The 26,236-nt window shown below is 47.5% G+C and overlaps 1 protein-coding gene across 2 annotated transcripts in view; it reads left to right on the top strand.

Annotated features, from left to right (window-relative positions):
* SPMIP7 (sperm microtubule inner protein 7) overlaps positions 1-26,236 on the top strand; it is a 154,927-nt gene that overhangs the window by 87,462 nt on the left and 41,229 nt on the right. For both annotated transcript variants that reach the window (XM_063922636.1, XM_063922635.1), the window contains exons 4-7: positions 2,303-2,441; positions 4,186-4,253; positions 5,485-5,526; positions 6,264-6,371. In XM_063922636.1, the coding sequence (XP_063778706.1) occupies positions 2,303-2,441; positions 4,186-4,253; positions 5,485-5,526; positions 6,264-6,371 (357 nt within the window). The remainder of the gene's footprint in view (positions 1-2,302; positions 2,442-4,185; positions 4,254-5,484; positions 5,527-6,263; positions 6,372-26,236) is intronic.

Below are 26,236 nucleotides of genomic sequence, written 5' to 3'. Positions count from 1 at the left end.
AAAACTGGGTAAAAACAAACAGTCACAGTTTAGATCCCTCTCAGAAAGAAGCCCATAGGATTCTATTGGGTATGCTGAGAGGGATCCGAGGAAGATTGCAAAAAGAAGCCCATTGGTTTCTGTAGTTTGGCGTTACCCTCACCATCGGTAACCCGGGGTCCCAAGGTTAGTACACATGAAAATGCGGTAAAAACCCTGAAAATAGAGTTTTTACTGCATTTTGTTTCTAGTACAGTACATCCTGCCCTAAATGTTTTATGCTGTGCCCACACAAGGTATAACTTGTGTTTTTCAGAAAACTTTGCATTTTCAGTAAATGTTAATATTTTTGCTCCTGTAAAATAAAATAGAACCAAAAGGTTTTTTTCTTGAAATTGCTTGAAACTGATAGAAACTGAACTACAGTAATGGGCCCTACACACCTGCCGATTTGCAGGGCGAGGTGCCCGAGGGCCGATACGGCCGACGGACACCCCGGTGGTGGTGGGGTGACGGGGGGAGTGAAGTCACCCGGCCCCATATCCCTGCATGCTAATATGGAGGAGATATTGGCTTGCATGTATAAACGAGCTGGCACCAACGGTGAACGACGTGGGGCCGCGCATCGTTCATCATTGGTGCATACACACTGAAAGATATGAACGATATCTTGCTCATTAATGAACGAGATCGTTCATATCTTTCAGTGTAATCGCGAAGTGTGTAGGGCCCATTAGAGAATGTATGAGATTTTTTTGTTTTTAATATACAGTACATACATCACCAAGAATATTTTGTGGTTATTCCCATGGCTTTAATTCACTTTTGTAATTCAGCAATTACCATGAAGCTATACGGAGGTTTTCATTATAAAATCTGTGCTTGAAAATAATAATGCATTATTTATTTTGCTAGTATTTACCGTAATAAATTAAACACACTTGCAATGCGTAGATATAATATGGTAGCCCACAAGGTACACCATTTTTTAAAGTTGAATAATAACTGCATACCCTGTTATTGTTTGCACACAATTGGGGAGATATGGGCATTAGATCTCCCCCGTCTTGGAAAAATAGTACTTTTGTGTTTTGTTTAATCATTGTCTGGTGATCACTACTAAGGGTTTAGTTACCCTGAGTAAATGGGAAGCTGACTGAATCCCAGTGGAAGGCCACATGGGGAGAGTCTATGGGGGTCATTCCGAGTTGATCGCTCGCTAGCAGTTTTTAGCAGCCGTGCAAACGCCATACCGCCGCCCACTGGGGAGTGTATTTTAGCTTAGCAGAAGTGCGAACGCATGTGCAGCCGCACTCTGCAAAGACAGTTACAGAGTAGCTCAGAACGTACTCAGCGCTTGCGATCACTCAGCCTATTCGTGTCCGGATTTGACGTCACACACCTGCTCAGCATTTGCCCAGCCATGCCTGAAAACGGTCAGTTGACACCCAGAAACGCCCACTTCATGTCAATCACTCTGCGGCCGTCAGTGCGACTTAATTCTTCGCTAGAGCCTGTACAAAATCACATAGTTCGTTGTACCCGTACGTCGTGCGTGCGCATTGCGGAACATACGCATGCGCAGAAATGCCGTTTTTTCCCCTGATCGCTGCGCTGCGAAAATCGGCATCGAGCGATCAACTCGGAATGACCCCCTATGTTATGAGTGCCACTCAAACTCTTCTCGCACTTCAATTTGTATTGTACTTACAAGCAAGGGAGCTGTGTTACTGGTTTTGTGCCGATGTGGCATCTTGTATACAGATCAAAGGCTGAAAGAGAGGTGGTTATGCCTATTCTAAATAAACTTCAGTATGTTATTAGTGTACTGTGTAGTATAATGGGGATAGAGATATTATACCTTGATTAAATATGTGTACACTAGATAATTCAAGAGGAATTTCTTTGCCACGTTTAATAAAAAATAATTGGTGGAGATTGGATATTTTTTATGCAGGATGCAGTTGCATTGCTGGCAGTCGTGATCCCGGCAGTCTGGATGCTAACGCCGGAATCCCAGCTAACAGGGACTATTCCCACTCGTTGGTGTCCACAACACCCGTAGACTGGGAATAGAAACTGTGGCGAGTGCAGCGAGCCACCGAGCCCGCAAGGGGTTCATTGTGCTCGCCCCCCTGCTGGCACTCTGTCATCCGGGATCCCAGCGTCGGTATGTTGACCGCTGGGATCCTAGCCACCGGCAACGCATACCTAATGTGTTTATGGAAATGTCATTATTTAATATGAGATTTTCATGATTGTCAGTTAAAGGGTGCTTCATACTTTCACCACAATCTGACTGTTACTGCATTTTACTGTACAGAGCATATGAAGAAGTTCCTTGGGACATGAAGCTCCCTGCAAAGCTACAGCCGCCTGAGTCAGTAAGAGAGAAAATGCCTCTTCCCTTCTCACAGCAGTTTACTTTGAAAAGATATGACCTTCAACCTGAAACCTCACAAGTATGTAACCTCTGCAGTGTTTCTTAATATTAGGCGTTTACTATTTCTGTTATATGTTACATGCTGGTGTGGCCTCCTTTTTCACCATATACATATACAATATGATCCGTCTATATCTCGGAGGGTTACATTTTGAAAGGAAAACATTGCTTTTATGTATTTGTTTGGAGTACGAACTATGGACCAGCTACTGTATGATGAGACATAGCTAATAGGTTAAGCCATAAAGTGCTACCAAAAGATTATTGCGATATACTGTATATCCTAGCTAAGATAACGCAATGTTTCTAAGATGTACTCCACCTTCATTTTGCACATGATATTGCTTTGCTTTAGCATGGACGTATAAAAATGGACCTCCATCTAAAATGGAGATGTACTTGATTTCCTTGTTGAATTTGGGGTCTGTTTGTGCAATTGTACACATTTTGCACTAAAAAGACACATCAGCTATATGTATATGTAGCATATGTGCGAGTTGTAAGCTAGCAGAAAACAGCAGTACAGTATACTGTATGTGCAGGTTTTGCACCAGGAAAAAACAGTAGTATATTTGCCTGACTTGCACAAGGAGATACGGATTAACAATGGCCCTGATTTAGATGTGGTTGGAGGTGCTATCACGGGTGTAGTATGGTATGCCGGCGGTTGGGGTGCCGGCGACCAGCATACCGGCGCCGGAATCCCGACCGCCGGCATACCGACAGCTGGGCGAGCGCAAATGAACCCCTTGCAGGCTCACTGCGCTCGCCACGCTGCGGGCACGGTGGCACACCACGCTATCTATTCTCCCTCCAGGGGGTCGTGGACCCCCAGGAGGGAGAAAAGATGTCGGTATGCCGGCGGTCGGGATTCCGGCGCCGGTATGGTGGTCGCCGGGAGCCCGGCCGCCGGCAACCTGAAGACCACCCACTATCACTGGTGCTTCCTTGGTAGCAGCAATGATGGTGCTGTATGGTAATGCTGCAGGAGGCGTCTATTACAGCAGTAGGGATCTGAGCTGTGTCCTAGGACGCAGCATCGGATCAAAGCATCCACCATTTGGAGATCCCTGACCTCTTCCCTCCCTCTAAACGGTGGCGACACACCACTGTTTTTCCAAACAGAACCCGTCGCCGCTGTCAATCACTGACAGTCTGATGCTGGGTTGCTTGCAACGTCGTAGGACCCATTTGCTCACGTGCAGCACAGGTTCTGCGCAAAGTACTGAACATCGATACTTTGCGTGTGATAGTACATTAACACCCCCATCTTAATGACCCCTAATGTTAGTAGTATGTCCTAAAGTTAAAGTATCCAGTTCATGCACATTATGGTACTTTAATGAAGATGTGGTGCAACATGGTGAAAACATGCAAATGTACACTGTATGACTGCTGAGACTAAAAATATTTGAAAATCTACTCACCCAGTCTTGGCGAGTTATGGTTTATTCCAGTACCAATGATCTCGGAATGTTGGAAGAAATTATTTCTCTTGATTGTGGTCTTTAAATTTCCTTTTATTAAAGAAAATTAGCTGGTGATTCTGTAAGTAGGAAGAGATGTAAGGCAAAGAAGGAACCAAATCTACATATGGATGAATGTGCAAATATTTTAGTACACATACAGTAGGCAGTGGAAGAAAGCTCAATGTGCTAAAAATAAATAAATGCTTATGTCCAATTCTTCATCTGTCCTTTTATATCTATTTTAGTAGAACTGAAATTTTATACATTTTCTCTTTTTATTTCTTTATTTTCCAGGACACTGGTGAGACATGGGACAGATTACAAAAAAGGATGTTTCACGTAAATAAAAAACCTCTTACATTGTAAGTTTTATTATTAATAGTCATCCACCATATATTGTTATTAATTTTTTTCAACCATATTTTATACAGCAGGTGGCAAACTGACATGAAGTCCACATGTATTAGGTGGTATTCAGATTGACCATGCATCTCCTGGTCATAAATCTCCACATCTGTTTTCTATTTACAGCTCTACAAAATTGATAATCCACTGTATTATACCATATCCAAGCATGGGATGGTTTGCTGAGAACTTCAGCAATTCCAGTCCTTGGTAGATATGTAATATCTCATCCAGGGGCATCTAATAGAATAAATTGTCTAGTAGTATGTAAAATAACAGAAGTAAATTGCAAATAATGCTGGATTGCATAGCATTATACATCTTTATGACATGATTGAGTAAGAGCTTTCTTTTCTCAATCAGGGATGTGTGTTGGAGGTGGGTGTTGGGGTGCTAGACCAGGGTGCAGAGGTGCTGTGCTACGGCACTGAGACAACCAAAAGTCCTGTTGAAGATACACCATGTCCAAGTTTTGAAACAAAAGACCTTATTCAGCATCAGTTGCAGTTTTTTGGAATCCGCTCAACACGGGGCAAGGCCGCCCAGCATGCTAATGGTCGCCCAGCGATGTGATCGCAATTCAATTGTCCGACAAAAGACCTTATTCAGCATCAGTTGCAGTCTTTTGGAAACCGCTCAACACGGGGCAAGGCCGCCCAGCATGCTAATGGTCGCCCAGCGATGTGATCGCAATTCAATTGTCCGACAAAAGACCTTATTCAGCATCAGTTGCAGTTTTTTGGAATCTGCTCAACACGGGGCAAGGCCGCCCATGCTAATGGTCGCCCAGCGATGTGATCGCAATTCAATTGTCCGACAATCGCCCGTTTGCAATTTTCAGATATTTACAATCTATGCTTAATAAGGCCCAAAATCCTTTATGACTGTACATCATTAATCTTCTTTCAAGATCCGTGCTAAACATTCTTTGCCCAATACTCAAGTACAGCTAATTAAAATAATATGAGAGTATTTATGAAAGATTGTAATGCACAATAGCAGTTCCTATCATCACAAAAAAACAGGGAAAAGAATGGGGTTGTTAGAATCAACATCTTTTCTTAACTAAATATTTCTGCATTTAATTATGTTTTTTCAGGGTCTGCTTATACTGTTGAATTTGTCTAATTTTTCTTGAATATCATTTGATACACTTCATGCATATAATAACTTTCTTCTCTAATCCAGCATATCGCCATATCCTCATATCGGCCACATTCCAGGTTACTGGTAAGCTTTTAATTACATTAACTTAAATTCTAACATAATATATTATATATTACACAGCTAAACACATCTGCTAACCATGGCGTAAGTACAAAGTACTTGCACCTGTTGGAGGTCCTATTTGCCAGTCACCGCAGGACAGGCAGTCCCATTGGGAGGTGTTTCCTCCCTCTGGGACTGCCAAACCGGGCTGCAATTAGCAGAGAGCTGGCTTCATGATGGAAGCCATTCCCTGCATTTCAGGCAACCCTAGTCTTTTTCTAAGGGCTGCAGCCAATGTAGTCTATAGAAGCAAGGATTTTGGGCTTGCGAAGTACCGTCACCGCTACTGTGCATGTGCCAGTCCCGGCATCTGTCAGCTACATTGTGCAGGTGGTTGGACTCGGCAGGCGGTGGGGAAAAGGTGGCAGGGCAAGGCAGCAGCGCCAGCGACAGGCTCCCACCTCCACCTAGGTAGGAGCCGCTGCCGGTTGTACTATTAATTTATCTACTGCATTTTTTGCCATTTTTGACTGTTTTATTGTGTATAAAAAGGTAAAGACATATAACATTCTACAAATGCAAAAGCCCAGTATGTTTAATTTTTTTTTTTTTTTATTAACTTTTCTTGCATTATTTCAAGGGTAAAAAAGTTGTAGCCAGCAAAACCAGTGTAGAACAATTACTGATGACCTTAATGTACAAATCCACCAGTGATAAGTAACAAATTGTGATCAATTAATTTTCTTGTATACCAACAGCGGCTTGTCTGGTTCTGTGAATTCAGAAGATGTGGATAATCCCAATACATCTTTCATACCCTTCACTAAAGTGCGAACTGTACAGCCTCGCTACTCCTACACAGCTCAGTATGTATTTGTTGCTATTCTATATAAAATGTTTGTGATTGATAACAGTGATTCTATGAAGGTCTGTTATGCCAGCAAAAAGTTCTGGATAAACATGAAAACACCTCATATTGGGGGAGATGTACTAACCAGTGAGAAAAGTGGAGAAGTGAGCCAGTGGAGAAGTTGCCCATGGCAACCAATCAGCATTGATGTAACATTTATAATTTGCATAACATTTATAATTTGCATACTATAAAAGAATACAGAGGAGTTGATTGGTTGCCATTGGCAACTTCTCTACTGGCTCACTTCTCCACTTCTCCACTTTTATCAATGTCCCCCATTGTTCTGTTTTACAAGTCTACTACTGAGCAGCAGCTTAGTGTTTACTGTTATGAAGTGTAATGAAAGGTGATCATGACATGATACTCTGAAGGGTAGAAGCATACTTGCCTACCTGACCCTCTCCATGAGGGAGAAAATGCTCTGTTCCTGGACTTTCCTGGTAATGTATGATTGCCATCACCTGTGGTGAAACACCTTTCTTATTAATTACCTAGCTCACCACAAAATGTCCGCCTGCCATTTACAATGCATCACTATTGTGCTGCACGAAATGTGACAGTTGGTGAACTCTCCCTGTGCACTTGCTGGGCGATCTGGAACATGTGACCTTCTGGGTGTTCTGGAATCTGTGACAGATATTTGCAGCCACCCACAAAGCAGATTTTTTGCTAAATTCAACTCCTAAGGGGGTGAACAGGGCTAAAATGTTCTGCCTAGTTGAAATCCGCCTAGTTGAAATCCTAGTTGCCTACCTGACCCTCTCCATGAGGGAGAAAATGCTCTGTTCCTGGACTTTCCTGGTAATGTATGATTTCCATCACCTGTGGTAAGACACCTTTCTTATCAATTACCTAGCTCACCACAGGTGATGGCAATCATACATTACCAGGAAAGTCCAGGAACAGAGCATTTTCTCTCTCATGGAGAGGGTCAGGTAGGCAAGTATGCCATAGGTGCAGGGAATGCAGCTGCTATGGGGCTCAGAGCTGAGTGGGCCCACTTTCCCTGTCACAGTTACATGTGATATATACATTTTTTACCATTGGATGGTACATAGGGGCCCTTACAGACTTTAGCCTTGGGGCCTACAATATATCTAGTTACACCCTTGGACCTGCTCATTGTAATATGATATAAAAATTACTGGATGGCATTATAATGTTACATAATATGAACTGGGGCACTGTAATGTGCCACAATATAAACTGGAGGCACTATGCCGTGGCTTAATATAAACTGGGGACACTTTAATGTGACATAATATGAACTGGGGACACTGTAGGGCAGGCATTCCCAACCACGGTCCTCAAGGCACACCAACAGTGCAGGTTTTAGTGATATCCAGGCTGCAGCACAGATGGTTGAATCAAAATAACTGAGCTACTAATTAAGTCACCTGTGCTGTAGCCTGGATATCACTAAAACATGCACTGTTGGTGTGCCTTGAGGACCGTGGTTGGGAATGCCTGCTGTAGGGTAATTCAGACTTGATAGTAGATGTGCTAAATTTAGCACATCTACGATCACTTTCACAGACATGCAGGGAGACGCCCAGCACGGGGCTAGTCCACCCCACATGTCTGGCTCTGCCCTCCCCGCACAGGTACAAAAGCATTGCACGGCGCCGATGCTTTTGTGCCTGAAGAGTAGCTCCCTACCAGCGCAGCTCATGCGCGCTGGCAGGGAGCTACCCGTTGCTCTCCGGGTTGCATTGGCTGCATGTTACGTCGCGCAGCCACAGCGGCCCGCCCCCCCGCACGGTCCGGGCACACCTGCGTTGCCCAAACCTCGCCCCCAAAACGGCGTCCCAACGCCGCCGTCCCACCCCCTCCCGCCCAGCAAACGCCTCTGCCTGTCAATCAGGCAGAGGCGATCGCTGGGCTGTGATGCCGATCGCTTCTCTGGCATGTGCCAGCGCACTGCGGCGCATGCGCAGTTCAGATCTGATCGTACAGCAGCGATCAGGTCTGAAGTAGCTCAATTCAGCATGGATCACTATTCAGAGAATTCGCAAATTGAGCGATTATGGAATGACTGCATGTGTAGCGTTTGCATTGCCAACGCGCAACGGATAATAGAGACAGAACTTGCGTACAGATCGTAATCACAATGTAGCCACTACCGTTTTCTGGGTGTGTCAGAAAAAACGCAGGCGTGCCCAGGTTATTTTGGGGACGGTCTCTGACGTCAGCGCAGACCACTTCCAGGCCATCACTGTCGCAAATTAGTTGCAGCCTCAGACTTACTTACAATTGATCAGATGTCAAAAAAATTTCAATGTTCGAGAAATTGCATATGCATCTGCGAATGGATAGCGATCTGCGATGCATTTCCAAACTTCCACGGGGCGTTTTTTTCTTCCTGTCGGGGAGGAAACTACAGTTTCTCAGAATAACAATCCATGCTGAATTAGACCCTGTGTTACATAATTTGTACTGGAAGACCTACAACATGACGTAACTAAGCACTACTATGGTTCATAAAATACACTAGGGCATTATTATCTCTAGAAGCATTGTGTAAGGGTCCCCTACAAAACGTTGCTTTGGGGCTCACATTGTTCTGACTATGGGGTTCATTCCGACCCGTTCGCACGCAGCAGTTTATCTCTGCGGTGCGAACGGGTGTGGAATGCGCATGCGCAGCGGCCGCAGTGCACGTGCACGACGTTGCCGCCGGGTTACGTCGCAGCTTACAAAGGAAGCGGTCGTAGAGCCGACCGCTAAGAAGATTGACAGGAAGAAGGCGTTCCAGGGCAGATCCGGACCGTTTGGAGACGTTTTCGGTGAGTGGTGAGTAAAACGCAGGCGTGTCCAGGAGAACGGAGGGCGGATGTCTGACGTCAAAGCCAGCTCCAGCATTGCAGGGATCGTCGTACAGGGTAAGTATGTATAGGCCTAGTCTTGTTTTGTGTGAAATTTTTTTAGCTTAGCGATCGCAGCCCTGCTAAGCTAAAATACACTCCCCCATAGGAGTGTACTAGTTGATCGCAGCAGAAGCAAAAAGTTGCTGGCTGCGATCAATTCGGAATGACCACCTATGCCCCTACCTATAGGGCATTACCCTAATGTTGTTGAAAACAATGCTGAGGGACACTTTATCCCCAAACTTATTTAATCTCTGGATTTGCATACTGGGATGAGTCTGTGCTATCATAAGACAAAGTATCAGAAACCAATCTTGGTTTGGCCTTCACCTATACCAGTCCCCGTTTCCATGGAGCGATATGTGTTCACTGGTACTTGGTTGTCTCCAGGACTCAAACTCAGAGTTCTGATAATTTATCAGGTGCAGTTTCACAAGAGGTGAGTGACTTTGGGGTCTATTCATGAAGCAGTGAAAGTGTGAAGAAGTTGCCCATGGCAACCAATCAGCATTGACGTAACATTTATAATTTGCATACTATACAATTGTACAGAGCAGCTAATTGGTTGCCATGGGCAACTTCTCCAGAGGCTCATTTCTCCATGCTTTTCACTGCTTCATGAATAGACCCCTCAATGCTACAAATATCTAACACATACTACTGGGTGCCAGAAGAGATATACGGTACCAATAAACAGACAGTTCACTAGTACAATGCAGAGGTCAATATAGTGGGGGAGATGTACTAAGCCTTGAAAAGTGATACATTTCACAGTGATAAAGTACCAGCCAATCAGCTCGTAACTGCCATGTTACAGGCTGGGTTTGAAAAAACGAGTTTTATGGTAAGAACTTACCTTTGTTAAAACTCTTTCTGCGAAGTACACTGGGCTCCACAAGGAATGGACAATGGGGTGTAGAGTAGGATCTTGATCCGAGGCACCAACAGGCTCAAAGCTTTGACTGTTCCCAGAATGCATAGCGCCGCCTCCTATATCACCCCGCCACCCTGCACAGGATCTCAGTTTTTAGTTAACCAGTCCAATGCAGTAGCAGGAAAAGAGACGACAATGATTAGTAGCCACAACACTGCATTCTCACGACAGGAGACGTGTCAGCGGCTAATGCCATACCAACCCAAAGAAGCTAAGTGCGTCAGGGTTGGCGCCTTGTGAGCCCAGTGTACCTCGCAGAAAGAGTTTTAACAAAGGTAAGTTCTTACAATAAAACTCGTTTTCTGCTGCGGGGTACACTGGGCTCCACAAGGAATGGACAATGGGGATGTCCTAAAGCAGTTCCTTATGGGAGGGGACGCACTGTAGCGGGCACAAGAACCCGGCGTCCAAAGGAAGCATCCTGGGAAGCGGCAGTATCGAAGGCATAGAACCTTATGAACGTGTTCACAAAGGACCACGTAGCCGCCTTGCACAATTGTTCAAGGGTCGCACCACGTTGGGCCGCCCAAGAAGGTCCAACAGACCGAGTAGAATGGGCCTTAATGTGATCAGGAGCAGAGGGACCAGCCTTCACATAAGCATGTGCAATCACCATTCTAATCCATCTGGCCATAGTTTGCTTGTGAGCAGGCCAGCCCCGTTTGTGAAACCCAAACACAACAAAAAGAGAATCAGATTTCCTAATAGGAGCAGTTCTCTTCACATAGATACGGAGAGCCCGCACCACATCCAAAGACCGCTCTTTGGGAGACAGATCAGGAGAAACAAGTGCCGGAACTACAATCTCCTGATTAAGGTGGAACGAAGAAACCACCTTAGGTAGATAGCCGGGACGAGTCCTAAGAACCGCCCGGTCATGGTAAAATATCAGATATGGGGAACTACAGGACAAGGCACCCAAATCCGACACTCTTCTAGCTGAAGCAATAGCCAGCAGAAACACCACCTTAAGGGAAAGCCACTTAAGGTCAGCTGAACCAAGAGGTTCAAACGGAGACTCTTGTAACGCCTCCAAAACTACCGACAAGTCCCAAGGAGAAACAGGCGGGACATAGGGAGGTTGGATACGCAACACGCCCTGAGTAAAGGTATGCACATCAGGTAAGGTCGCAATTTTTCTCTGAAGATATTTTAACCTTGAGGGAGGCCAGACGCAGGCCTAAGTCCAGGCCCTGCTGAAGAAAAGCCAACAACTTGGCTATACTAAACTTGGAAGCGTCATATTCGTTAAATGCGCACCAAACAAAGTAAGAATGCCAGACCCTATAGTAAATCCGAGCCGAAGCCGGTTTCTGGGCCTGCAACATAGTTTGAATGACCGCCTCAGAAAACCCTTTAGCCGTTAAGACAGAAGCTTCAAGAGCCACGCCGTCAAAGAAAGCCGGGCTAGGTCCTGGTAGACACAGGGGCCCTGAACGAGGAGGTCTGGGCGTTGTGGCAGTAGAATTGGACGCTCTGATGATAGGCCTTGCAGGTCTGAGAACCAGTGCCGCCTGGGCCACGTTGGAGCTATGAGAAGCAGAATTCCTTTTTCTTGCTTGAACTTCCGAATTACCCTGGGCAGGAGCCGAAACCTCCACGGTACTGCCAGTGCATCCACGAATGCTGCTTGAGGATCCCTTGTCCTTGCTCCGAAGAAAGGAACCTTGTGATTGTGTCGAGACACCATCAGATCTACGTCTGGAAGGCCCCACCTTTCCACTAGGAGTTGAAACACTTCTGGATGGAGGCCCCACTCGCCGGCATGCACGTCCTGACGACTGAGAAAGTCCGCTTCCCAATTTAGGACTCCCGGAATGAATATTGCCGATATGGCCGGTAGATGGCGTTCTGCCCACTGTAGAATCCGTGAGACTTCCTTCATTGCTAGGCGGCTTCGAGTGCCGCCTTGATGATTTATGTAAGCCACTGTGGTGGCGTTGTCCGACTGTACTTGAACAGGACGGTTCTGAATTAAATGCTGGGCTAGGTTCAAGGCATTGAAGACCACCACGCAACTCCAGAATATTGATCGAGAGGAGGGACTCCTCCTTTGTCCACCGCCCCTGAAGGGAGTGTTGCTCCAGCACCGCACCCCAACCTCTTAGACTGGCATCTGTCGTCAACAGGACCCAGTCGGATATCCAGAACGGACGGCCCCTGCACAGTTTTTGGGGTCGGAGCCACCCAGTGGCGGAACAAGCAAGCGGTGGGCCCAGGTGCGACAAAATGCTTTGGGCCCCCCCCCCCCCCATCCAAGTCCACCCCAGGGGCAGTGCGCGCCGTAGGCGCGCGCAAAAATACATAGTGGCGTGGCTTCGTGGGGAAGGGGTGTGGCCACAAAATAATACCAACACAGTAGTCTCCATTATTCAAATTACGCTGCACAGTAGCACCACTACACCAGGTAGAGACCCTTTTACACCTTACAGCGAACAGATTCCTCTTTTTACACATTACAGCAGACAGCGTGCCCTTTTTACACATAACGGCAGACCGCGTGCCCTTGTTACACATTACGGCAGACAGCGTGCCCTTTTTACACATTACAGCAGACAGCGTGCCCTTGTTACACATAGCGGCAGACAGCGTGCCCTTTTTACACATTACGGCAGACAGCGTGCCCTTGTTAAACATTACGGCAGACCGCGTGCCCTTGTTACACATTACAGCAGACAGCGTGCCCTTGTTACACATTACGGCAGACAGCGTGCCCTTGTTACACATTACGGCAGACAGCGTCCCCATTTTTACACATTACGGCAGACAGCGTGCCCTTGTTACACATTACGGCAGACAGCGTCCCCATTTTTACACATTACGGCAGGCAGATTCCCCATTTTTACACATACAGTAGCAGCAGGCAGATTCCCCATTTTTACACATAGCGTCAGGCAGTCCCCCTGTTTTACACATAGCGTCAGGCAGTCCCCCTTTTTTACACATTACGGCAGGCAGATTCCCCTTTTTACACATTGCGTCGGGCAGATTACCCCTTTTTACACATAGCGGCAGGCAGTCCCCCATTTTTACACATTGCGGCAGGCTGATTCCCCCTTTTTACACATTGCGGCAGGCAGTCCCCCCTTTTTACACATTGCGGCAGGTAGTCCCCCCTTTTTACACATTGCGGCAGGCAGTCCCCCCTTTTTACACATTGCTGCAGGCAGTCCCCCCTTTTTACACATTGCTGCAGGCAGTCCCCCCTTTTTACACATTGCGGCAGGTATGCCCCCCTTTTTACACATTGCGGCAGGTAGTCCCCCATTTTTACACAGTGCGGCAGGTAGTCCCCCATTTTTACACAGTGCGGCAGGTAGTCCCCCATTTTTACACATTGCGGCAGGCAGGCACAAGAAAGAAGGAAAGAAGGAAAGAAAGAAAGAAAGAAAGAAAGAAAGAAAGAAAGAAAGAAAGAAAGAAAGAAAGAAAGAAAGAAAGAAAGAAAGAAGAATTATACTTACCCTCTCCGCTGGCTCAGGCTCCTCGGTGCAGCGTCAGAGACGATTCCCGGGCTGGAGAGAAGGAGGAGGAGGGAGGCTGAGAAGGGAGCCGCAGCAGCGCTGTGTTACTGGTGGAGGCGCTGCTGCTGCTGCCCCTCTGCTTCCCTATAGGCTGTTCTCGGAAGACAGCCTATAGGGAAGCAGAGGGGCAGCAGCAGCAGCGCCTCCACCAGTAACAAAGCGCTGCTGCGGCTCCCTTCTCAGCCTCCCTCCTCCTCCTTCCCCCGTCTGTAGTACCGCTGCTCCTCTCCTCTCTTCGCCGGGCGGCTGTGCGCTGCGGGCAGCGGTTGCCCGCAGCGCACAGCGGCATGTAATGAGTCAGTTTGACTCATTACATGCTTGGGCCCCTGGACAGAGGCGGGCCCCAGTGCAGTGCTCTGCCTGCACTGCCGGTAGTTCCGCCTCTGGAGCCACCAGAGCAGCGACAGACGGACCTCCGGAGTCAATGAGATCATTTGAGACCTGATCCGGTGAGGCAGGCCATCCCATTTGGCTAGAATCAGCCTCTGGAGAGGGCGAGAGTGAAATTGAGCGTACTCCACCATGTTGAATGCTGACACCATGAGGCCCAGCACCTGCATCACCGAATGTATCGACGCTTTGAGACGAGATAGGAAGCAACGAATCCTGTCCTGAAGTTTCAGGACTTTCTCCTGAGACAGGAACAACCGCTGGTTGTGAGTGTCCATTAGTGCTCCCAGATGCACCATGAGCAGGGATCAGGGATGACTTCTTCCAGTTGATGAGCCACCCGTGGGCTTGCAGAAACCGGACCATCGCATCTAGATGACGCAGGAGAAGTTCTGGTGAATTTGCCAGGATTAACAAGTCGTCCAAATACGGCAGTATCCTGACCCCTTGACGGCGCAGTACCACCGTCATCACCGCCATGACTTTTGTAAAGACTCGCGGAGCCGTTGTTAAACCAAAAGGTAACGCCCAAAACTGGTAATGGCAGTTGCCAATCGCAAATATCAGGTATTGCTGATGAGACACTGCTATAGGAAAATGCAGGTAAGCATCCTGTATATCCAAGGAGACCATGAAGTCCCCAGGTTCCAAGGCCAGAACTATAGAGCGAAGGGTTTCCATCCGGAACTTGGAAACCTTCACAAACCTGTTCAATGCCTTGAGGTTGAGAATGGGCCGGGAGGACCCATTCGGTTTCGGGACTAGAAATAGCGGAGAATAGTACCCCCGGCCCCTCTGCGCAAGAGGCACCTGTACTACGACTCCTGTATCCAGGAGGGTCCTTACCACCTAATGTAGAGTGTTTGCCTTTGTTTTGTCCAACGGAACATCTGTCTGGCAAAATCGATGAGGGGGTCGGTTTTTGAAGGCTATGGCGTAACCTCGAATGACGACTTTCCGTATCCAGGCATCTGAAGTGGTCTTCAACCATTCCTGGGTATACCCTAGAAGCCGGCCCCCCACCCTGGGATCCCCCCAGAGGGAGGCCTGCCCCATCATGCGGCAGGCTTATCTGTCTTGGAAGCTGGCTGACGGTCCGCCCAGGCTCTTTTGGGCTTAGGCTTACCAGGTTTGGAAGTGCGGGCCTGCTTGTTGTACGCCTGACCTTTTGCTTTACCTGAAGGACGAAAGGGGCGAAAGGAAGTACTTTTAGCCTTCGACACAGAAGGAGCAGTGCTTGGCAGACAGGCAGTTTTGGCAGTAGCTAAGTCAGCCACAATCTTATTTAAATCCTCCCCAAACAGAATATCTCCCTTAAAAGGGAGTACCTCCAGGGTTTTTCTAGAGTCCAGATCCACAGACCAGGATCTCAGCCACAATATCCGACGAGCCAGGACTGACGTAGTAGAGGCCTTGGCTGCCAGGATACCGGCATCAGAAGCCGCCTCTTTAATATAACGAGAAGCTGTGACAATATAAGACAAGCATTGTCTAGCACGGTCAGAGGAGATTTCAGCATCTAACTCCAAGGCCCATGCTTCAATGGCCTCTGCAGCCCAAGTAGCTGCAATAGTGGGCCTTTGTGCAGCACCCGTGAGGGTGTAACTCGCTTTCAGAAAACCCTCCACACGTTTATTCGTAGGCTCTTTTAGAGACGTGACGGTGGTGACCGGTAGAGCTGAGGAAACCACCATCCTAGCCACATGTGAGTCCACTGGAGGAGGCGTTTCCCAATTCTTAGACAGCTCTGGCACGAGGGGATAGCGAGCCAGCATCTTCTTTTGAGGCACAACCTATCTGGTTTCTTAGGAGGAACGGATGGCTCGGGATCATCTGTAATCTGTAAAATTAACTTAATAGCCTCCAAAAGATCAGGAACATCCACATGTGAACCACCCTCCTCATCAGCCGTATCTGAGTCAGAACCTGTGGGGTCAGTGTAAGTGCCGTCTTCATCCGACGAGGTGTCAGTGACAGCAGTGGATTGTGAGGAGACAAGCGCTCGCTTAGAGGACCCCTTGGACGTAGGCGAGCGACGGTCAGACTTTTTAGTAGTCAGGGACTGGTTCAACTTCTTTATTTGAGCAGATAAATCCTCCGCCCACGGCGAGTTAGCTGCGGGGACCACAAACGGTTGCACCGGCATTGGGGTCCCATAGGGGGTGTTAGTTTATGAACTAGCGTATGCAGAAGCGTGGAAAAAGCGGCCCACGGCGGGTCATTATTTGCCCCCGTTGCCACCGTCCCACTGGGGAACAAGGAGCCCCCAGAACCAGAGCCCAAAGCTGCTATATTCTCCTCATATGTATCTGCGGCTTCAGCAACACCGGCAGTGTATTCAGCCCCAGAACCGTTACCCTCAGAAGCAGACATGATATAACTTGCAGTATCAGGTAACACAGTACAATTTGTCAGCAGCACTATACCTCTAGCCCAAACCCCTGCGCAGTGTAGTCAGCACCAGCAGAGATAAAGGAGAGATATGGTGACTAAATCACAGAGAAAAATACGTAATACAGTATATCTTTGTGAAAATCCTATATTAGGTAAAACCTGATGCACCAAGCCCCCTCAGGTTATAGAATATAGGGATAGCAGGTTGAGTGAAAGACACGAAATGGACACCACTCAGCTATCAAATGCACACATAAATAGTCACAGTCTGTACAATGCAGAGGTTATTACTAACAATAATACTGCACTGGACTAGCTTACACAGCTATATAACAATAGATATAACAGTACACAGTAAGAACTGGATGTATATCACATGGTAATTGTACTAGGAAACCCTGACTAAATGCACTCTTTCTTAACTAACACTGACTAAAAAAGGCAGGTAGAATACTTAAGTGTCTTGTAAAGTCACAGCACTGACAACCAGGCGGCTTTACATAGGAGGATTTGCCCAAGCATTCCCAGGAACAGTGAGCTGAGGGATAATGGCGCCGCAGACACTGCCAGGGAGTGAGGGAGAGACAGATATGCAGCTCCAGGGCGGGAACATTTGCAGAAAATGGCGCCCTGGGGCTGGGGGAGGGGCTTCAGGTCCAAGCTCTATCCCCCTGCTGGCAAAACCACCGGGTACTGCAGGCTCTAATAAAACGGTTTATAGAGAAAACCTGACCTGTCCCATGCCCTGGTGATCTAGTGGGATCACCTGTATTGCCACAGTGTCCACCGCCAGCGCGCACGGCCCGCCTCCCACTGACCGCGCCGGATCGCGATAAAGACCGGGTCCCGCAAGCGGGACCCACTTACCATCTCCCGAAGCGCGGCCACGCGATCCCGGAGAGCCCCCGTTGTGTGTGCCTGACAAGAAGAAAACCGAAGCCTCCTGCTGTAGTTACCCGGTAACCAGGGCTCGGGATTGTAAAGCGCCGTTGGGGAGAGCCGGAGCTGCAGCCGTGAATGTCCACTGACATGTAACACTGCTGCTGCCCTTGAAGTCTTCACTTTTTTCCTCAGAAAAAAAGCTCTTCTTAGGGCTGCCTGAAGCAGCCCCTCTGTTAAGTGCCTGCTACTACAGCACCAACTACAAAACTGAGATCCTGTGCAGGAAGGCAGGGTGATATAGGAGGCGGCGCTATGCATTCTGGGAACAGTCAAAGCTTTGAGCCTGTTGGTGCCTCGAATCAAGATCCTACTCTACACCCCATTGTCCATTCCTTGTGGAGCCCAGTGTGCCCCGCAGCAGAAATGACAGTTAGGAGCGGATTGGTTGGTACTCCATCACAATGCAATTTATCACTTTTCAAGGCTTACTACATCTGGCCCAGTATCACAAACATCACAGTGATCCCAGCAGAAGTTGATGCAGTCAGTTTTCAGTATCATAATTGGGGTCACAAAGGTCAGTCCACGTGGCAGCTAGCGCACAGTCAGGGTCACAATGCAAAATTTCAGTCCAGGCAATAATCACTGTAGATTCAGGTTAGAAGCATGGGTTGGCAAATCAGGCAGAGCAGCAGACAAAGATAATCATGGAAACAATAATGTGTCAACACTATAACTGGCCAGATACCCCCATTAAAGGTTGCTATTTAATTAAGTTGGGCCAGTTAATACTACAGGTGGAAAGCACATAAAGGACATATGACCACAAGCATTGGTACTGTTTGAAGGAGCAACAGTGAGTATAAAGCTGTGGGCTGTTGCTTTACCTAATCCTTAGTCTAACTGCCAGGCAGGCATTGCTGAACACATTATACTCACTGTTGCGCCTTCAAATGCACAGGCAGTACCATTTTAGATCTACACTGTAGTATATCTTAGTAGCAGAGGGCTGTAGGTACAGCCATTTATCTCTAAGGACAGTCCAATACTATATTCATTTAATATAATTATCAAGTCGTTCTAACTGCCAGGCAGACAGTGCTGAACACAGTGAATTAACACCAATAACGAGCCTCCACTCTTTTGGTGGCATATTAGACTGTATGGAGGCATTAGTTATATATTTCGATTCATGGTGTTTGTGGGATTGCGAATATATTTACCTGAATTTGAAGGCATAATTACTGACACTCAACTCACTCATTTCCTGTTGCATTCCCCCTGGCGCCATCTTGCCTACAACCTCCAAGCATGATAATGTAAAGACACTGCTATGATCTTAACAGCTAGGCAGTCTTATTATTCATAGGCATCATTGCAGGAAAGACCTCTGCCTTCAACTAGGATGGCCTGATACACACCTTCCTGAAAGCCGTTTTCTTCCTGTCAGGGCTTTTAGAAATCTGAAGTGTTGCCGACTAACGCCCTCATTCCGAGTTGTTCGCTCGTTAGTGGTTTTCGCAACGGAGCGATTTGTCGCAAACTGCGCATGCGCAATGTTCGTAGAGCGCATGCGCTTAGTTATTTTACTCAAAAGTTAGGTATTTTACTCACGGCATAACGAGGAATTTTCATCGTTCTGGTGATCGGAGTGTGATTGACAGGAAGTGGGTGTTTCTGGGCGGAAACTGGCCGTTTTATGGGGGTGTGCTGAAAAACTCTGCCGTTTCTGGGAAAAACGCGGGAGTGGCTGGAGAAACGGGGGAGTGTCTGGGCGAACGCTGGGTGTGTTTGTGACGTCGAACCAGGAACGAAACTGACTGAACTGATCGCAGTGGCAGAGTAAGTCCCGAGCTACTCAGAAACTGCAAAGAAATTTCTATTCGCAATTATGCAAATCTTTCGTTCGCAATTCTGCTAAGCTAAGATTCACTCCCAGTAGGCGGCGGCTTAGCGTGTGCAAAGCTGCTAAAAGCAGCTAGCGAGCGAACAACTCGGAATGAGGGCCTAAGTACCCAATTATAAATCACATTATGTGATCACTGATTTTCTACAGCACTTAACAGGTACTACAAAAGTGTCCTCATACATCATTGCTGTAGTCGCGCCAAACAGCCTCTCTTGGCATGCCACTTTCCATGAGTCGGGGTTTATTTTTGTGCCTTTTTTGCCGAAAATGCATCTCAGACTACTAGATTTGTCTTTATAATTTTAATTACTGTAGAAATAAAATCCATAACAGAATACCTTTTAATCTAAATAATAGCCTAAATATATTATTGGCAAATGAAAAAATTGATTTGTGAACAGTAATTTTCTTAAATGATGAATTTGTATTGTAGTTTGTAGAAGCCAATACTGCAGCTTTCCAAATAAATTATGATGGCAATCCATAGGTGATGCAGTCAATTTACCTACAATCAAAAATAGGCATTTGATACCTACCGGTAATTCCTTTTCTTGTAGTCCGTAGTGGATACTGGGGTTCTGTACTTTAGTACCATGGGGTATAGATCGGGTCCACTGTGTCACAACTGAGGGCCTGAGCTGACAGGAGGCAGCCTCAGTTGTTGGGGCTGAGATGTAACGGAACCTGGGAGGTTGTATCAGACCCCTAGACATGTAAGTAACATGTAGAATAACTGCCCGAAGGCGTGACCACGACAACCAGGATAAAAGTCAATGATGTTTATTATGACAAACTCCGTAACACAGCAGCAGTAAAGGAAACATAAAAGTCAACAAAGGATAAATACAATTCCTGGGTACTACAGGGTGGCAAGGGCCACAGGCACTGGTAGAGTGAGACAGTTCTAATAATCTTCTAGTTGGAAAGTCCTTACCAGGCCTGACTGTAGCAATGGAGAGAACCCAGGATCGTACCAGCTGGTGTTCCAGGAAAGGCTGGGTTGCTGAAGATAAAACGGCTGCTGTGGATACTGGCTAGAACCAGACTGTTGTTGGTACGGAGTGGATACTGGCTGGAACCAGTTAAATAATAAACGAACTTGAGAGCGATGAAATAATAATGAAGTTTGGAGTTTGAGAGCGGTGAAATAATAATACCGGTGGAGAGTGGTAAACTGCAGAAAGGACACCGGCCCTTTAAGAGAAGCTGTACACTGCTGGAAGCTGGGCTGGAAGCAGGTGATTGATGTAACTGGAAACAGGTGAGTCCAGAATGGATCGGAGAGTCAGGCTACACCGCAGATGGAATGCTGGTGCGGGTCTCTATAGCAGAAGTCTGGAGACAGGAGCTGGAACCTGGAAGACAACCACAGAAGAGAGACAAACTGGAACTAGGTTAGACAACCAAAGCACTGACGCCTTCCTTGCTCAGGCACAGCATACTTATACCTGCAGCAAGGAAGGGGTTGGCTAGGCAATTATGCAAATCAACAATACAGACAGCAGATTGGTGGAAATAATCAGATGACAAAATCCAAGATGGCTGCGCCCATGCAGACACTTGGAGGGAAGTTTGGTTTGTAATCCATGTGAGAATTGAAACAGTAATGGCGACGCCGGCCACAGGAGACAGGAGACGCCAGACTGACAAGCGCACATTTAACCACGCGGGCACAGCGGAGGCCGCGGCTGATGAAATCACCACTCTGACATTCTGCATGTGGAAACTCAGGAACAGCGGGATCCGGTCCTGGAACGCTGAGCCAGCCTTAGGAGGCATCTGAAGGGTAAGTAATGGCGTCCAGATACCCGGATCGTGACAGCACCCCCCCTTTAGGAGTGGCCCCAGGACACTTCTTAGGCTTTAAAGGAAACTTTGCGTGGAAATTTCGGACCAAGGCAGGAGCATGGACGTCTGAGGCATTGGTCCAAGAGCGTTCTTCAGGACCATAGCCCTTCCAGTCAATGAGGTATTGTAACTGACCGTAACGGAAACGTGAGTCCAAAATCTTGGCCACCTCGTACTCGACTCCCCGTTGAGTTTGAACTTTGGGAGCTTGAGGATGTGCGGAATGAAACCGATTCAGGATCAGCGGTTTCAACAAAGAAACATGAAATGTCCTGGGTATTTTCAAGAAGGATGGTAACTGTAACCTGTAGGCAACAGGATTGATGACTTGTTCAATCTTGAAGGGTCCGATGTAGCGAGGTGCAAATTTCATGCTGGGAACTCTCAACCTCAAATTCTTCGTGGACAGCCACACACGATCACCCACCTTGAGAGCAGGAACCGCTCTACGCTTCCTATCGGCAAACTTCTTATACCTGAATGAGGCTTTAAGCAGGGCTGCGCGGACATTCCTCCAGTTATTTGAAAACTGACGCAATGTGACATCCACTGCTGGAACAGAAGTTGCGGGAAGCGGTTGGAATTCTGGGACTTTAGGGTGGAATCCATAATTAATGAAGAATGGTGTAGAAGAAGATGAGGAATGGTATTGATTGTTGTGGCTGAACTCGGCCCAAGAAAGGAGTTGAACCCAGTCATCTTGAGAGGAAGACACATATATACGGAGGAAGGCCTCCAAGTCCTGATTCACCCTCTCGGTTTGACCATTGGTCTGAGGATGGTAAGCCGTGGAAAACTTTAACTTGACTTGGAGGGCTTGACACAAACTTCGCCAAAATTTGGCTACAAATTGTACTCCACGATCCGAGATGATCTCTTCAGGAAGACCGTGAAGTCGGAAGATCTCTTGTATAAACACTTGAGCCAACTTGGAAGCTGACGGAAGACCGGTGAGAGGGATGAAATGTGCCATCTTGGTGAACCGGTCAACTACCACCCAGATGGTATTAAACTTGTTGCAGATAGGTAGATCGGAAACAAAGTCCATCGACAAATGGGTCCAAGGTCGACGGGGAACAGATAATGGAACCAGTTGCCCCGCAGGCGACTGGCGGGAGACTTTGTGTTGGGCACACTTTGGGCAGGAGGCAATAAATTCCAAAACGTCCTTCTTCAGAGTTGGCCACCAATAGGACCTAGAAATAAATTCAAGGGTTTTCTGAATGCCTGTATGTCCAGCAAAACGGGAAGCATGGGCCCAATGCATGAGCTTCTTCCTTAGAACTAGCTTAACAAAACTTTTCCCTGGTGGAGGCGTAGAGTCCATCCCTACCGTGGAGAATGCCAACGGATTAATAATAGGATGCTTGTCTGCAGACTCGGACTCATTTTCTTGCTCCCATGAGCGGGAAAGGGCATCGGCCTTACGATTCTGAGAACCCGGACAGAACTGGAGTTTAAAGTCAAACCTAGAGAAGAAAAGTGCCCATCTGGCCTGACGAGGATTCAGACATTGTGCGCCTTTGAGATATAAAAGATTTTTGTGGTCGGTAAGTATGGTGATTGAGTGGGAAGCTCCCTCCAACAGGTATCTCCACTCCTCCAGAGCGAGCTTGATGGCTAGCAACTCCTGATCGCCAATGGCATAGTTGCGCTCAGCTGGGGAGAACTTCCGGGAGAAGAAACTGCAAGGATGTAGATGTCCATCTTTGGCCCTCTGGGATAACACTGCTCCTACTCCAACGGAGGAGGCATCTACCTCTAAGATAAAAGGAGAGTCGGTGTCGGGCTGTTTCAGAACTGGTGCAGAGATGAACCGTTGCTTCAGAAGGTGAAAGGCCTGTGTAGCTTCCTCGGACCACTTGGACGGATTAGCACCTTTCTTGGTTAATGCAGTGATAGGCGCCTCGATGGTGGAAAAGTCTCGTATAAATTTTCTATAATAATTGGCGAACCCTAAGAACCTCTGGACCCCTTTGAGGCTTAAGGGTATAGGCCAATTCTGGATTGCTTGGAGTTTCTCAGGATCCATCTCTAGTCCGGAACCGGACACAATGTAACCTAGAAACGGAATGGTTTTAACTTCAAACACACACTTCTCCAATTTACAATAGAGGTGATTGACACGGAGACGGGAAAGAACCTCTTTTACCCAGAAACGATGATCTTCGAGATTATTAGCAAAGATGAGGATGTCGTCTAGATAAACCACGACATGGCGGTACAAGATGTCCCTGAAAATCTCATTCACGAAGTGCTGGAAGACTGCTGGAGCGTTGCTCAATCTGAAGGGCATGACGAGGTACTCATAATGTCCGTCACGGGTGTTAAAGGCGGTCTTCCACTCGTCACCCTCACGGATTCGGATGAGATTGTAGGCACCCCTCAAGTCCAGCTTTGTGAAAATAGTTGCACCACTAACTCTATCAAAGAGCTCCGTAATCAGGGGTAAAGGGTATCGGTTCTTGACGGTAATGTCGTTCAGACCTCTGTAGTCGATGCACGGACGCAGACCACCGTCTTTCTTCTTAACGAAGAAGAAGCCTGCGCCGGCTGGAGAAGAAGATGGTCGGATGAAACCCTTCGCCAGGTTCTCTTTGATGTACTCTTCCATGGAGTGTGTCTCAGGCAGAGACAACGGATAAGTTCGGCCTCGCGGTGGAACCTTCCCTGGAATGAGGTCGATTGGGCAGTCCCATTCTCTATGAGGAGGAAGGATATCAGCAGAGGCTTTACTGAACACGTCCGTGAAGTCTTGATATGGAGGAGGCGGAACATCAGATGACCTGGGGAAGGAAGAACAAACAGGAAGAACTTTGGCTAAACAAGTCTCAGCACAGGAGGGACCCCATGCCAGTATTTGCGTAGTCGTCCAGTCAATTGATGGGTTGTGGAGACGGAGCCATGGAAGGCCTAAAACCACTGGATGTGTGGCTCTTGGAATCACTAAAAAAGAAATATACTCAGAATGAAGAACTCCCACTCTCAGACGAACTGGAAGAGTCCTTAAGGAAATGACTGCGTCAAAAATCTTGCTGCCATCCACGGCAGTCAAAGAGATGGACGAGGACAGTCTCTCGGTGGGTAGGGACCACCGTTTAACATAAGCTTCGGTTATGAAATTCCCAGCTGCTCCAGAATCAAGGAGGGCAATGACGTTCCTGTAACGTTGAGCAATTTGGAGCGACACTGGGAGGTTACAGTCATGAGGAGATGGAGAGGAGATCATTACTCCTAGCCGGCCCTCTCCTTGGCGAGCTAGGATCTGGAGTTTCCCGGACGTTTGGGACAGGCATTGATAGTGTGCGACGGAGCTGCACAGTAGAGACAGAGAGACTCAGAGAGACGTCTTCGGCGCTCAGCGGGAGATAGACGGGAACGACTAATTTGCATAGGCTCATCCTTGGATGGAGATGGTTGACGAGGAGGAGGAGCAGAAGATTTAGGAGTAGATGATCTTCCTCGCTCGGTTGCTCTCTCTCTGAAACGTAGATCAACCTTCGTGCAAAGAGAAATTAGCTCATCCAACTTAGAGGGCAAGTCTCTGGTAGCTAACTCATCCTTGATGCATTCTGATAAGCCATGCCAGAATGCAGCATACAGGGCCTCGTCGTTCCATGCCAGTTCGGATGCCAGGATTTTAAACTGTATAAGATACTGTCCCACAGTACGTGTTCCCTGGCGTAAACGGAGAATCTCAGATGAAGCAGATGTTATCCGGCCTGGCTCGTCGAAGATGCGCCTGAATGTAGCTACAAAGTCAGTATAGGAGGATAGCAGGGGATCAGACTTCTCCCATAAAGGTGATGCCCAGTCAAGGGCTGAGCCACTGAGAAGGGAGATGATATAGGCAATTTTGGTACGGTCACTGAAGAAATTGCCAGGTAGAAGCTCAAAGTGGATTTCACATTGATTGAGAAATCCCCTGCAGAACCTTGGAGATCCATCAAATTTTGCTGGCGTTGGAAGATGAAGATGTGGACTGGAAATGGGTAAGGTGGGTGGGGTTACAGCTGGTGTTACTGTAGTGGACGCACCGGACGTGCCAGGTCCACGGAGGGTCGTTTGAATCCCATCCAGCCATGTAGAGAGATCCTGGAGACAGCGGATGATGTGGCCCTGTGCAGCCTCCTGATGTTTAAGTCGGGCTGCCAGTTCTTGCATCGGCCTGGCCGCTTGATCCTGGTCTCCGGCTGGATTCATTAGGTCAGTGCTTACTGTCACAACTGAGGGCCTGAGCTGACGGGAGGCAGCCTCAGTTGTAGGGGCTGAGATGTAACGGAACCTGGGAGGTTGTATCAGACCCCTAGACATGTAAGTAACATGTAGAATAACTGCCCGAAGGCGTGACCACGACAACCAGGATAAAAGTCAATGATGTTTATTATGACAAACTCCGTAACACAGCAGCAGTAAAGGAAACATAAAAGTCAACAGAGGATAAATACAATTCCTGGGTACTACAGGGTGGCAAGGGCCACAGGCACTGGTAGAGTGAGACAGTTCTAATAATCTTCTAGTTGGAAAGTCCTTACCAGGCCTGACTGTAGCAATGGAGAGAACCCAGGATCGTACCAGCTGGTGTTCCAGGAAAGGCTGGGTTGCTGAAGATAAAACGGCTGCTGTGGATACTGGCTGGAACCAGACTGTTGTTGGTACGGAGTGGATACTGGCTGGAACCAGTTAAATAATAAACGAACTTGAGAGCGATGAAATAATAATGAAGTTTGGAGTTTGAGAGCGGTGAAATAATAATACCGGTGGAGAGTGGTAAACTGCAGAAAGGACACCGGCCCTTTAAGAGAAGCTGTACACTGCTGGAAGCTGGGCTGGAAGCAGGTGATTGATGAAGTTTGGAGTTTGAGAGCGGTGAAATAATAATACCGGTGGAGAGTGGTAAACTGCAGAAAGGACACCGGCCCTTTAAGAGAAGCTGTACACTGCTGGAAGCTGGGCTGGAAGCAGGTGATTGATATAACTGGAAACAGGTGAGTCCAGAATGGATCGGAGAGTCAGGCTACACCGCAGATGGAATGCTGGTGCGGGTCTCTATAGCAGAAGTCTGGAGAC

This window comes from Pseudophryne corroboree, chromosome 5, assembly GCF_028390025.1.
Source record: "Pseudophryne corroboree isolate aPseCor3 chromosome 5, aPseCor3.hap2, whole genome shotgun sequence".
Lineage (NCBI taxonomy): Eukaryota > Metazoa > Chordata > Amphibia > Anura > Myobatrachidae > Pseudophryne > Pseudophryne corroboree.
Note: the sequence above shows the minus strand (reverse complement) of the source record. Positions and strands in the feature narration are given on the sequence as shown.